This window comes from Pyrus communis, chromosome 2 (assembly GCF_963583255.1).
Source record: "Pyrus communis chromosome 2, drPyrComm1.1, whole genome shotgun sequence".
Classification (NCBI taxonomy): Eukaryota; Viridiplantae; Streptophyta; class Magnoliopsida; order Rosales; family Rosaceae; genus Pyrus; species Pyrus communis.
The window spans coordinates 16,952,047-16,966,300 of NC_084804.1; the positions used below are offsets into that span (position 1 = coordinate 16,952,047).

At 37.6% G+C, this 14,254-nt stretch overlaps 2 protein-coding genes and 1 pseudogene across 4 annotated transcripts; 2 read left to right on the forward strand and 1 right to left on the reverse strand.

Annotated features, from left to right (window-relative positions):
- Window positions 1–295: 295 nt before the first annotated feature.
- LOC137725581 (uncharacterized) lies at window positions 296–2,704 on the reverse strand. Of its 3 annotated transcripts, none has more exons than XM_068464316.1 (4): window positions 2,554–2,694; window positions 1,603–2,276; window positions 1,334–1,516; window positions 296–935 (listed from the first exon to the last, which is right to left on the reverse strand). In XM_068464316.1, the coding sequence occupies exons 2-4, from the start codon at window positions 2,272–2,274 to the stop codon at window positions 915–917; spliced, it is 876 nt and encodes a 291-aa protein (XP_068320417.1). In that variant the 5' UTR covers window positions 2,275–2,276; window positions 2,554–2,694; the 3' UTR covers window positions 296–914. The 3 variants fall into 3 exon arrangements, with proteins under 3 accessions (XP_068320417.1, XP_068320416.1, XP_068320415.1); XM_068464315.1 differs by having other exon boundaries at window positions 1,603–2,299; window positions 2,554–2,685; XM_068464314.1 differs by having other exon boundaries at window positions 297–935; window positions 1,603–2,283; window positions 2,554–2,704.
- A 174-nt stretch (window positions 2,705–2,878) lies between these two features.
- On the forward strand, window positions 2,879–5,661 carry LOC137725583 (uncharacterized; annotated as a pseudogene).
- A 4,360-nt stretch (window positions 5,662–10,021) lies between these two features.
- Window positions 10,022–13,975, forward strand: LOC137726508 (probable hexosyltransferase MUCI70). Its single transcript, XM_068465442.1, has 8 exons — window positions 10,022–10,365; window positions 10,629–10,735; window positions 10,912–11,088; window positions 11,694–11,771; window positions 11,858–12,057; window positions 12,367–12,782; window positions 12,868–13,052; window positions 13,202–13,975. The coding sequence occupies exons 2-8, from the start codon at window positions 10,654–10,656 to the stop codon at window positions 13,618–13,620; spliced, it is 1,557 nt and encodes a 518-aa protein (XP_068321543.1). The 5' UTR covers window positions 10,022–10,365; window positions 10,629–10,653; the 3' UTR covers window positions 13,621–13,975.
- The last annotated feature ends 279 nt before the right edge of the window (window positions 13,976–14,254 follow it).

The window sequence follows — 14,254 nt, forward strand, 5'->3', positions numbered from 1 at the left end:
GGGTAAGTACTTCAAGCGATCAAGGGCGCTAACTCTCGCATTAGAGTTTTTAAGTTCGATTTATCTTCCCAATATCATTATCATTTTGAGAAACACATAAGAAATTTGAAAGTCCAATTCTTTTTCTTTGAAAAGGGTCGGAATTTTCAAAACCATGTTTTTAAAAATATCATACTTCTCTAATGAAAATGCAATGGTACGATTTTTTATTTTTTTTTAACTCAGCGTTAGTAGGTTAAATTATTAATTGTTAGTATATTAAATTTAATAATACAACTTTTTCATTTTGCAACAATTATGAACGAATAAAATTCCAATTTTTTGTGAAGCTATTAAACCTAAAGAGAGCTGACTCTACATAGTTACAAGCCAAGCACCACCAACTCTCAGACACCTGTCCTCAATCATCAGGACACAACCACGAGTTTACTTCTTCATTAGGAAAGAAACTTATACATGATATTTTGAATTAATAGGAGAGCGACTTGCATGGAAAGATTACCACCACGTAACATTCGAATTTAAAATGCAACATAATGTGATGAAAAACCGACACATGATATTGTATCATAAGATCCGGCCGCCAGAATGGCAATGACTTTTCCCAACAAAATATAAAACATTCAAATCTGCTTAATGAACAAGGAATATATAGAAGCAGAGGATTAACAGTGAAAAGCACTACCTGCTGATCATTTGGTCTAACGACACTTAATCTTCACTTTATTTGAGGATGTTCTGAATTCCCTATTTGTAAGTTTTCACAAATAGATTTTGGTTAAGAGATACAGGTCCAAACAACCGTTTTCAAAGGCCTTGAGCAACCTTGGCTCCAACCACAGGGGAAATGATAAGCTTTCCCTTTGCTCCATTCGCGAGACGAGAACCTTATAGTGCTTTTGGGATAACGAATACTATTTGTCCTTCTGCCCAGCCTACATTAGACAAACCAGACAAAGACTCAGAACTGAAGTAAGTGCAGATCAAGATTTAATAAAATATAAAACTGCTGTCAGAGAATTGAGCATCTGCAACTGTATTGTCCTTTTAACACTACAACTACAAGCAGGTATAATAGCCCATGAATGATCCAGTTAATTAACATATATTCGGCTTCAAATTGATAAGATGCAAAAATTGTATGACAGAAACATCTAATTACAAAAATACAACAGCAGCGACGGTACAATCAAAAGTAAGAGAGGTAACTTCTCTTTTCGATAAGGAAAGAAAAGAGGCCACATTGAACATGGCAAGTAAAATTTTATTATGTCTCGTCATGATAATTCCAATCTTTAGATTAGGTATAAAGAAAAGTTGATCCAAGTCAAACCTTTTTGAGTTTCTCCAAAACAGAATCTTCAAATGATTGATATCCAGCCCCAACCAAATTATTAAGTCGATCTGGCTCCTCAGGCCTCTGAACCGGTGGAGCATCAGTCACTGAAACTGGTTTAAGAGGTATAACCAGCAATGGATTAGAAAGATCACCTAACAGAGTTCCTGTTGCAGCAACCTACAAATAGTACACATCATAAGGCACATTAAGAAAATAGACGTTCAAATTATAAAGAGCAAATCTAAAAATCATAGCACACTCACAGCTGCATCTTTAGTCGCCATCACAACAAGAGCCGAACCTCTCTTCTTCTTGCCCCTGATGACAATATCTTCAACCTTGCCGAACTCCGAGAAAAAACCTCTCAACCTCTCTGCCGTATAACCTTCACCAACATTTTCCCATGAAACTTTAAGCATCTTCTCCTCATCCAACCCCATCTTCGCACCACCCGCATTTTCCTTGCCAACTCCACCAGTCTCTCTCTTAGGAGCAGCAGCAGTTGCCGCCCCTTTCTTCGCATGCTTTTTGCGTATTCTCTCAATCTCTTCTTTAAGCTTCCTAGCGATTCTCTCCTCTTCTGCTCTATCTCTGGCAGCCGCATCCGGAGCAAAGGCAGATCGTTCTCTTGCTTCAAGATCAGAGACCATCCTTTGTCGCTTGGCATCGCGCTCCAAATGGCGGCGCTGCTGGTCCCTCTTAACTCTGAGTAAATCATCAAACAATTTCCTGGCCTTCTCATCCTTGAGTATCTCATAGGATGACATGAGACTCTGGAAGTTGGCCGGGGCATCGGGATCATCGGGCCTCTTGTCTGGGTGCAACACCAAAGCCTTCGCTCTATATGCCTTTTTAATATCATTCTCTGTAAGCTTGGCGCCTTCCTCGCCGGAAGGTAAGCCGAGAACCTTATAGTGATCAACCTCGACATCCATATCTAAACCCTAAAATCACAATACACTGTTAGGGTAAGAAATGATTGCAATCAGTAAATTTGTCTAATAATTCTTTATATATATATATATATATATATATATTTTCACTAAACCCTATTTTATATATATAATAGAACTAGAGAACAGTTTCCAGCAGGAGGCGATTGGATCCAAAATGGAGGTCAAAACAAGTAAAATCGAAGGCATGAAAAACCACAGAAATGTACAGAAATATTCAGAAGCAGAAATTTCTTTCAAACACTTTGTTCAGAAGTTTACCTTTACCGAATGCGTTTCGAATTGGAAATCGGCAGCGCTCTCCTCCGGCCTCTTCCTTCAATTTTCGAAATCCCCAATTTTACTTTCAGCTAGGAAATCCAAACCCTAATCTGCCTTTTCCCTCCCAATTCAATTGCGCGTGTCGCGTGTGTCCAATGAACGAGCAAGTTCTTGCGTTTAATCTGAACCGCCCATCAAGAGTGTAAGGCCGGGCCAGTTTGGTGGGCCGGTTGGACAGGACATGACGGAATGAACTTGGGCTTTGAATAACGTAATGAACCGGAACGACAGAGCCGAACGAAACCAAAATTTTCGATTTTGGATTTGATTGGTTCGGTTCTTGGTTTGTCGCTCAAATTTTGAAAAACCACCTGAGCGTCGTCCCCTGACTTGACCTGAGCTGCTCACCCTCTCGCGTTAACGAAGAATGTCGAACCCTCTTCCGATTCTGTTCTGCTGACCGCTCTTCTGCCGCCACGATCCTGCCCCTCCAGGTACGCGCGCATCCATGGTTTTTCCGATCACAGCCGTCAATAATTTCTCAGCACCCAATTAAACTGATACAGTTTCAAAAAGATCAGACATTTCGCTGTATACGGTTGTAAATTTCCTTTTTTTCATTCTTGCCTAGGTTGGTTTTTGTAACGAATGATATCAGAAAAGATTATGATGATGTTATTTATTATTAAATGATTGTTTAACCCACATCATGGCATTGTGATGCACTGAAGTAGTGAAGATCTCGGCATCTTGTAGCGGTCAGTTTTGATACCTTTAGACTCTTATCAATCAGCAATTCTATGTTCAGATGTTAAAGCATTATTGGGTTGCTTTCTTTGTGGTGGTGTCATGGGCTGTCAACTTCACAGTTTTAAATGCCGGTGCTGGTGGATGCTGATCCGCGCTTTAGGTAATTGTTTTATCCATTTTTAGATATTCTTTTATGGTTCATATTGAGTTATGCAACTTGTATGTTTTTTGAGGGTTTTCGTATTTGTTTAAAGTTTAAAAACTGTATCTTGTCACCTCTTCTTGTTCATCAGTTAGAACACAGTGTAGCCTACTAAATTATTCTAGCATGCACAATTTGTCTTCCAAATGACTGAAATTTCAGCTGAATCCTGAATGGCTAGATTGCTTGTCTTCATTGGAAGTTCTATTGGAAAGGGCCAGTTTTCGTCCACACCGTTCCAGGGTGTGAGGCTCCCCGTTATTAGCAATTAGTGCTCATTTGAATTTCGAACAGGGAGCTTTCTTTTCCCTCAAATATTTGTGTTCGCAATTCCTATATGGTGATTCACTAATCAGTAATTTAGTGGATGAATTAATACATAACATCCCTTGAATTAAATAGCTTCCATAAAACTAATTTACCAATCTTTATTACACAGTTGGAATTATTTTTGGTAAGTACCTTGCTAGAAATTAATTTGTAATAATTGGATTATTCCCAAGTTGTACAAGTTCCTTGAGTATTATTTCTTTGGCGGAATCAACATTTTGTTATTTTGCCTTCACTTGTAACTTGTCATGTAGATTTCACATTGCGAATTTGGAACTTGATTTATGATTAATTGCAATTTTAGGGCTTGTCTAAAAGAATGTGGAGAAACCAGATGTGTAGCACAGAGATGCTTTCCACATTGCAATTTCTCTTCCTATGGGGCCTCTGTTGACAGTCCATGGTACATGCAAGAACCTCTTTATCAGCAGTGGAAACAATGGGATTGCCAAACTGATTGCCGTTACTATTGTATGGTTGACAGAGAGAAAGAAAGAGAAGCAGCTGGGAACGGTCCTGTCAAATATCATGGTAAATGGCCCTTCAAGCGCGTTTACGGGATCCAGGTTTGCCTTTTTTGGACTACCTGCCTTGACAGCATTTTCTTTTACAATATATTCTAAAGGTATGTATCATAGTTCTGTGGTTGGTGCTACTTGACACGTTATCCTTTTTAGGAGCCTGCTTCCGTAGCTTTCTCTGTGCTCAACCTTGCAATGCGTTTTCATGGTTGGATATCCTTTTTCATCCTTCTATACAACAAGTTGCCCTTGAGACGAGATAAGAAGACATACTATTGTTATGCTAGTTTATGGCACATCTATGCTCTCTTATCATTAACCTCCTGGTTTGCGAGTGCTGTTTTCCATAGCAAGTAAGTTTTATTCTGATTACAATACGTGGGAAATGGGAGAGTTTGGTCGCTTAGCGCATTTCTTGATCATTAATGTGTCTAATGAACTACGGGGCCGTGGATTTGACAGAGAAATTAGACTACTCATGTGCAGTGGCAATACTTGGGTACTCGCTTATTCTGTCCATACCAAGAAGTTTTGATGTGAAAGATGACGCCGTTAGAGTGATGGTTGCTGCTCCACTGCACGCATTCGTAACCACCCACATATTGTATCTCAACTTCTACAAACTGGATTACTGTATGGCACTGTACTAAAATTTTTCATTAATGTATAGTTGGAGAGAGGGAGAGAGAATGTTGATCAATTGCACCTCCTTTAATCTTCAAATAATTTTGGTAACATGTAGTTTCTTGACGTGCATGGCAATATCACGTGGAATGATCTGACCTAACTAATCAAAACACTTTGCAGGGTGGAACATGCAGATTTGTGTTGTCATGGCGGTGGTTCAACTTCTTCTTTGGGCAATTTGGACTGGCGTCACTCGCCATCCATCACGTCGGAGCTGTGGGTGGGTAGCAGTGGGGGTAGGCCTTGCAATGCTCCTAGAAATCTACTACTTCCCTCCATATTACGGATTCTTGGATGCTCATGCTGCCTGGCATGCCACCACGATTCCCCTAACTTATATTTGGTGGAGTTTTATCCGAGACGATGGTGAGTTCCTGGCTTGTAATCAAGTAAAGCGGTCGCGAAACTCGAACCTTGCAAAGAAGGCAAAGTAGAGCATGTGGTGCTTGAGCACGTAGCCCTTGTCTCCATTAACTTACTGGAAATTGCAGTTTGCCCCCTTTTCTTCACTCTGTATTGCAGTTTTCCCCTTTTTCTTCACTCTGTATTGCGTCGAGATAACTTTTAATTTTGATTTTTATCATTTTATGATAATGAAGGACTCGTTTGGAAATGCTTTGAGAATGATTGAAAGCATTTTGGAGAAAATGTTTTTGAGTTTTAAAAGAACTAGCTTCTTCCGGAAGGCACTTTAAATACTTTTCCAAGATTTTCTTGTGTTTTTACTAAGGATTGGTTCCAAAAATATTTTTACCAAAAGCACTTTCGATCATTTTAAATGCATTTTCCAAACAAGCCCTAAAAGAGTAGTAAGTTTTGGCTTTTTTCCTCCATTTTATACTTATTTCACTTAAATTCACCCACTTAGCACAAATTTCTCCATCAAAACTTCTTTTCTCAACATCCCTCCGCTGCCACCATCGCTAAGATCCGCCCACTAACAAGGAAGCCTAAGCAAGAACATCGCACAAGTTTTTATGCCTCGCCCAGCCAAGAAAAAATTCATGAATCCATCACCGTGTGGATCCGATTTCCATTCCTTACCTCCCAACAAGTGAAAATGCCATAAAAGTGAAACAAATCTGAAAACTTGGATCCACATTGGTTTCTGCACACTTGTTTACTTCCGATTCAAGCTGTCTCAATGAACTCTTCAAACAATCGCATGTGTGACGAAAAGATCGTTAAAGAAACCAAACCCTAGCCCTTTAAAAGTTTTACACAAATCTAGAATAAACTAAAGAATTCTAGAATTCATGCACAACAATGTCGGTTAGTCTAGAAACATCTAAGTTATAGTAGTCTTCTCTAGAAAGACTACAAGCTACTAGGGCATTATGTAAAAGCCCAAGTTAGTGGCAGTGCATGATCAATGCACTGCCTAGAAAGTTCTAGCAATGCTTAGATCGGGAAACTGCCTATAAATATGTGCGTTGTTGTGTAAAGCAAGAAAGAAGCAAGAGAAGCTAGCAAGAAGCTAGAAGTGAGTGACACTCAAAGTGAGCAGTGTGAGTTTCTAGAGTTAGCTTTTTGAAAGTAAGAGAGTGTCATAGTTTTTAAAATTATGTCTTTGAGAGTATGTGTGTTTTAGTATTTTGTGAGTGTAATACAAGTAATTTGTTTATTAGTTTTGTCTCTCCAACACTTAAATATTAGATTTGTCTACTATAATTTTCCCGTCAATTCTCAGAATCTTGCTGACTAATCTTGTTTGGCATATCGAAATTTTGCCGGCACAATGGGTGATCTTCAAGTAGTTGGAGGAATCAAGAACCTTAACAATAAAAATTACAACGCATGAGCGATGTGCATGGAGTCTTATCTGCAAGGACAAGATCTTTGGAAGGTCGTTGGCGGCAATGAAGTTACTCAGCCGATGAAAGACACCAACGACACTTTACGTAAGTGGAAGATCAAGGCAAGAAAAACAATGTTTGCCCTGAAGGCCACAATTGAAAAAGCACATACGATAAACCACAACTCCGAAAGAAGCATGGGACACATTCACCACAATCTTTTAAAAACATAACGATACAAGGCTATAGCTTCTTAAGAATGAGTTGTGATAGGCAAATAAATTTTCAAACTCAACAAGTGATGGTTGAGTTGGACATCCTTGTATAACAGCAATAAAGCCTCAGTATTTGGGTCACAAACTATGGACAATTATTTGTGTTATCCTGGATTCTAAAATGACAGCAGTTGGGTCTAATTCAGAAATTTCATGGCGTATGGACTTTACCTTGTGGAAATAATGAGTAATTGTCATGTTCTGTTGTGACACCGATGATAGCTCATTATTGAGAAGTTGTAGCCTTATATCGTTCCTTTTTGAAACGAGTGTGGCGAAAATGTTCCATGCTTATTTTGGTATAGTGGCTTTTCTTATGTGCTCCAACAATTCTTCTTCAATTGTGGTCTTCATAAGGAACATTTTTTTTCTTGCCTAGATCTTCCACTTATGTAAAATGTCATTGGTGTCTTTTACCAGCTGAGTAACTTCATTACCGCCGACGATCTCCCAAAGATCTTGACCATGTAGATAAGATTCCATGCACATTGCTCAGGTGTTGTAATTTTTGTTGTTAAGCTTCTTGATTCCTCCAACCACTTGAAGTCGAAGATCTCCATCGTGCCAGCAGAATTTCGATGTGCCAAACAAGATTAGTCAGCAATTTTGTGAAGTACTAAACTTCTTACGATTCTTGGAAGTTTCAACAGAGCTGGTTTCTGATCGTAATGCTCTGATACCAATTGATGAGAAAATTAGAGTACACAACTCTCATATTTAAGTGTTAGAGAGACAAAACAAGTAAACAAATTACTTGTATTACACTCACAAAATATTAAAATATACAAACTCTCAAGACACAATTTTAAAAGTTATGACACTTTCTATCTTTGTAAAGACAAATTCTAAAACACTCATACTCCTCATTTTGATTGTCACTCACTTCTAGCTCCTTGCTCGCTTCTTTTGCTTCTTTCTTGCTTTACACAACAAGCACACATATTTATAGGCATGCTTGTTGGTCTAAGCATGGCTAGAACTTTCTAGCTAGTGCATTGATTATGCACTGCCACCAACTCGGACCTTGCATAATGCCCACACATTTTAGTAGCTTCTAGCCTTTCTAGAAAAGACTACTATAATTTAGATGTTTCTAGACCAACCAATTTAGTCCCATTTTGCATTTCCATCAAAGATCACACTTCTGAAAATGGAGAGTACGTTGCTCTCTGTATTCATCTCTTGGATTCAATTACAGAAGCATTCAATCACACATTCATATATAAGGTTATTGCCCTTTATTTGGCCAATCCAATGCTATTTAGGGGAGCTTGAAAGAGGGTTTAAGGAGTGCAAGAACAGGGATGATGCCTTCATACTAGACAGGTAGAATCTAAATCAAACATGTTGTATTGGATTATTTGAATTTGCACTCTGCTTTCACTTAATTATGTGTTTCTTACCCTTCATTTCAAACTTAATTTTTGCTTTTGGATCAAGGTTTAATTCCTTTTCCATGTATTGGGGTTGGTTGTATAAAATTTTGGATAATTTTTCATCGTCTTTGTCTATTTATCCGTCTCTTAACTCAAAAGGGTGCAGTTTTAGAAAATTGATATCGGAAGCAATTTTAAATTTGTCTTTAAGATGATAAAATAAATAAAAGTATATAATTAAGTTAAATCAAAATAGGTTTTTATTTAAAATGCCATATACACCCAGGCCTATTGGGATTAATGAATATTTCGTATACACGTAACACATTGTGAGACCCTAAATTTTCTTGAAATTCATTGAGAAGCAAATTCTTGACTTGTTTTCAATAATTGAAATGTTTCGGCCAGTTAATACTACAATTTAGTGGTATTTCTCTTCACTTGTAAGTAAGGGGTCTTAAGTTCAATTCTCGCCAAAGGCGGATTTGAACCACATTATTGCTAACCCATCGTGAGGTTAAGCTCCCCACGTTTCCTTTAATGTAGATAATATCGTTTGTTAAAAAAAAAAAAAAAAAAAAAATTGAAACGTTTCATTTTTCTAAAAGACTTATTCCTAAAGTGCCCTCTGAAAAGTGAAAACTAGGGCCCATGGTGTTTTGTATCTAGGGGTGCAACTTGAGTTGGGTAAACTCGAATTCGTCCATGCCTAACCCGATTTTGAGCTTAAATTCACTCATGTACATATTAACTATACCACTTCATATTATATAAGTTATGTATAAGTTTTGGAATGACTATATTTGAAGTTTATTGTCGGTTTTCATATGGATAATGATTAATAGTGCTAATTTTGCATTTCTTTTGGTTAAAGTTTTGATATAGGTCTTTTAATTTAATTTCTATTTTGAATATTTGAAACATTAAAAATAGTCTCCAAATTGTTGGTTTTAACTTTTGTATGCATGATGATGTATCAATGAAATTTTAACTAATATTGACGTTATTTGGTTAAAGATTTGAAAAGTCATCCAAAATAAGTTGTTATAAAATTAAACTCAATAAAGTTGGGCGAACCCGAACCCAACTCATGTAAAACTGAACCTAATTAAATCCAAACAGACTAAACACACATTAATCTAAATCCAATCCAAACTCGAATTATGGAAGTTGAGTTAGGATTAGGTTGATCATCTAACCTACCCAACCCGTCCGAGTTGCACCCCCATTTGCATTTCACTCTTATCAAAATCTGAAAACTTGGAAGTTCAGGTAATTTTGGCAACAAATGACATTTGGGGATTTTGGCAACAAAAAAAAGAGGAGTATTCTCAAGTAAAATGCCATACAAGCTGAACAAGTCCGAAAACTTGGAAGTTCACATCATTGAGTTGCTTTTTAATCTGAGCCGTCCATCAAGAATCTAAACCTTCATAAAAGGCCACGTCAGCTAATTACTAAAAAATCCATCCCCAAGCAAAGTGAAAAAGAAACAAAGATTTATACTCTCTCTCTCTCTCCTCTGCTCTCTCCTCTGCTCTCTCGATCACTCTGTGTTCTCCGAATTAATTCAATCTGGGCAAGTTTTTAAATTTCTGCTCTTAATCTCTGGAGGATACCCAGAAGAAAAAAAGGTGCTTTCTTTAAGGTAAAACAAGAAAAAGGAGCTTGCTTTCGCGCTTCAGGTGGCATCTGCGGCTGAGATTTGATCTGGGTTTTGAAATTTCAAGCTTTTGGCTTCAATCCCTTCCCTTTGGATTCTGGAAAGTTTGAGTGAATTTGTATTTACCGCCCACATTGCGGTTCTTTCTTCTTTTTACAAATCCTGAAGCTTCTTTTTCTGCGGAGAGGTTCCAACCACGCCATCTTCAATCTGTAAGTCAATTTTCACAACCCAAGATTTCGTTTCAGTATTCAAAAACCAAACTTGAATTGCAGCCGATTAACTCGATCAATTTTGTGAGTAACCCAGATCTGGAATTCGCTTGGATTCGATTTGTGTTCGCCAATATTAATCTCAATTCGTTTTTTGAGGCTTTTTGGTAAGTATAATATAATGCTAATCAATATGGTGATAGTGTTGGATTGTGTTTCTTACTTTAGATGTAAAAGGTAGTAATGTATGCATTCTGCTGCAGTTGTGAGAAGTTGTAGTGGTTGATTATGGATAAAGAGAGTCCGCGGTCTGTGTCTTTTCGCACACATCGTAGGGGAGAAAGGAGTAATTTAAACCAACACAGTAAAGGTAAGCAAAGCCTAACGTCGTCCCATTGTGCATTGTGAATTGTATCATGTTAATTGTTGAGGCTAAAGATATTGATGTGGGTTTTTGGTGTAGCATTGATTCTTGGATCGATGAAATAGAAATTTTGTTTAGCATGAAAAATGTGAATAAGTCGTTTGGTGGTGCTGGTGGTGCAGATGTTGAAGAGGGATTTCCTCTGGGAAGGGTGCCGCAGGATTATCCCATGAAGATCGTTTGGAAGAAGGGCTTTATTCGATTGGTTCTTGTAGGTGGCATTTTGTGGATGCTACTAATTCTCCTCGCATCATTATTTCATGTTTGGTCCTGCCAGTCTTCTATCTCTTTCTTCTCAGGTATCGTAATTTTTTCTGATGGAACTATGCATTAAGTTCTTTGGGTTCTTTGTTTGAGTTCATGCTTTATAAACACAGAGCTTGAGCTTTACATGTTTTTTGTTGCTGTGCCCAATGTTTGAAGTAGGCTAGTTGATTGGTGCCCTGTTCCAAAAAATGAAAAGTCTTGAGTTTATATCTACTGTTTTTGGTATTCATATACATCTTAGCGATATCAAACCGTGGATTTTAGGAATTCTTTGCATACCATAGGTGATAAAACATTTTTATTATGATTTTTTTTAATTAAAACTTAATTATATGAGTCAGGGTAACATATTTTAGTAAGCCTGTAAAGGTCTGGCTTGAAATACATGAACAAATGCTGAATGTATCGCTATTGTTGGTTTAAAGTTTCCTGTAGTATGAGGGGTCATAGTTGTCAACTTGTGAGTATCAAATAGTTCCCCTAAAGTCCAATAGTAAGGGCGTTTTGTCAATATTATTGGTACAACTTGCAATAGGTGCTAATATTGTCAGCGCATGCTTTGTAAATAAGGTGTCTGTTATTTAATTTGAGGCAAACAGATATGTGTTCTTAGTAGTTTGATCCACTTGAATTGCAGCTATGTGTAACAAAGAGAGCAAGGTCTTCTCCATGTTAGACTCCCTGGGGTTTGTACCAAAAGGACAATCGCAACACCGTAAGAACATTAAAATAGTTTTTCATTGGATTATTGATAACTTTTTAGTTTTATTTAATGATGTTGTTTGTTTTCATATCAAATAGGCTGTCCGATTCCTGTTGTCAGTGATCCTGATAAGATAAAAATTCCAAAGGGAAGAACTCCTGATGAAATTGTCAAAAACTTAACCTATGTTTTGGAAGATGAGATTTTGCCTGGCGGAACTCAGTCATCCCCACTATTCGGAGGACATCAAAATTGGACACAGAGAGAGGAGAGTTTTAGACTAAAATCAGACATGAAGGTAAGGACAAACATCAATACTCTGTTATCTTCCATCAAAGCGTGTTCTTTAATTATTTGTTTTGGTATCAGAAGTAAAAGAGTTATAGGGCCCGACTTCCTTAGCAACTTCTTATAAATAAACTGTAGTTTACCCATGTTTCAAGTATGTTAAAATAATCGAAAATAATGGTGGTGGATATGGAGAAAATTGTCAACTTAATGTAGTGTTTCTCTTTCCTATTTATCGAATTCTTCTTTTTCTGTCTGTTTAAGGGGTATTTCTTTTTCCATTCTCCATTGTGAGTTGGTTAATGTTTATATCCTGCAGGTGCACTGTGGTTTTATTCGAAACGGTGGTGCTGAAATGGCTCCTGCAGACATCAAATATGCCAAGAAATGTAGGTTTGTGGTTGCATCAGGCATTTTTGATGGTTATGATGTTCCCCATCAACCTTCAGATTTAAGTCCTCGTTCTAAGAAGCTCTTCTGTTTTCTCATGGCGGTCGATGAAACATCTCTTAATTTTATCAAGGAAAATGTCACTGTCAGAGAGGATAATGATGGGGGAAAATGGGTTGGTATCTGGCGTCTTGTTTTGTTGAAGCATCCGCCATATGATGAGCCAAGAAGGAATGGGAAGGTCCCCAAGATATTAACCCACCGCTTGTACCCTAACGCACAGTATAGCATTTGGATCGATGGTAAAATGGAGCTCATGGTTGATCCATTGCAAATTTTAGAAAGGTAATAAATCGACTTTATCTTTCTCATTCTCTATATTTGTTTGTGCGCATATAGCTATTATCAAGGGATCTAATTTGATTTGCAGATATTTATGGCGTGGGAAGCATACATTTGCCATTTCTCAGCACAAGCACCATCGCAGTATATACGAGGAGGCTGATGCAAACAAGCGGAGGAAGCGATATGCTCGACCTCTTATTGATCTACACATGAAAATTTATCGTTATGAGGGTTTGGAGTCGTGGGATCCAACCAAGAAAACCGTTAGTGGTAAGAAGGAACACCGTAGATTTTGAGTTGTCATTTGTTTGCTTCAAGTTAACAGGCACCTGCCGACAAAGTGAATGTCTAATACTATCTACATATGTACTGGTATAATACTATTTATTAAAAGTATTGATGGAAGCTATTGTATGCAGATGTACCAGAGGGTGCCATTATCATACGGGAACATACTGCGATGAGTAATTTGTTTAGCTGCTTGTGGTTCAATGAGGTCCACCTCTTCACACCAAGAGACCAACTGAGTTTTGGTTATGTTGTGTACCGGTTAGGGGGTTTGTTTAAGTTCTTTATGTTTCCGAATTGCGAGTACAATTCCCTGTTTGTGTTGCATCCACACATAAGGGAGCATTCTTCTCGTATAGAGTGGGTAACAAGTTGGAATCAGCTCAAGGGGAATGGAACTATTTCGAATAAGGGTAAAGATTGGGACCAGGCCAATGCGAAAAATGGTTTGATAGAAAGTAGGGGAGGCTTAGGCCTGTGGACTCCTTACCCTGCAAATCTTGATTCAGTTGTCCTACCCCCTGTGGCAAGAACGTCGAAAGCTGGCTGAGGGGTCAATTCGATCCATTTGGTCTTGTGAAGTTTTTATTGAGCTCTTCCTGGTTCTCTTTTTTCTGTCATCCCAGAAGAGACTCGAACGGTACATAAAAAGAAGAGGAAGAGGAAGAAGAATAGCGGCGTTGGGTCTTTTAAATTTCTGGGTCTGGGTGTTACAGAGATGATTAACAAGGAAATTGCAGCAACCTTTCTGGTACCACTAAGATTCAAACTGGAAACACATTGTGTACTATTTTGATACCGTTTGTTTAGCACCTGTTTGAGTTCCGATGGTAGAAAATGGAAGGAAAAACAGAATAGAGTATATTTATTGTTTTTAGAAATAAAAAAATGCAAGATTGATTGATTAATGTGTATCTGAAGCATAATTAGTGAATATGTGTATTGTACACATGTGCATATTTTTCAGTAATACTTCTGCTTTTCCATACACGTTTAATTATTAGTTATATTGCATGTTGTTTATAACTTCAACGTATTATACATGTATATACGTATCTTGTACGTTTACTACACGTTATTTTGACACATAAAATTCACGTTTTTTATATGCATATGTAGCATATTATTGAAGAAATGATAAATAAAATATTAAAATTTAAAAAAAAAAAAAAAAAAGGCCAAAT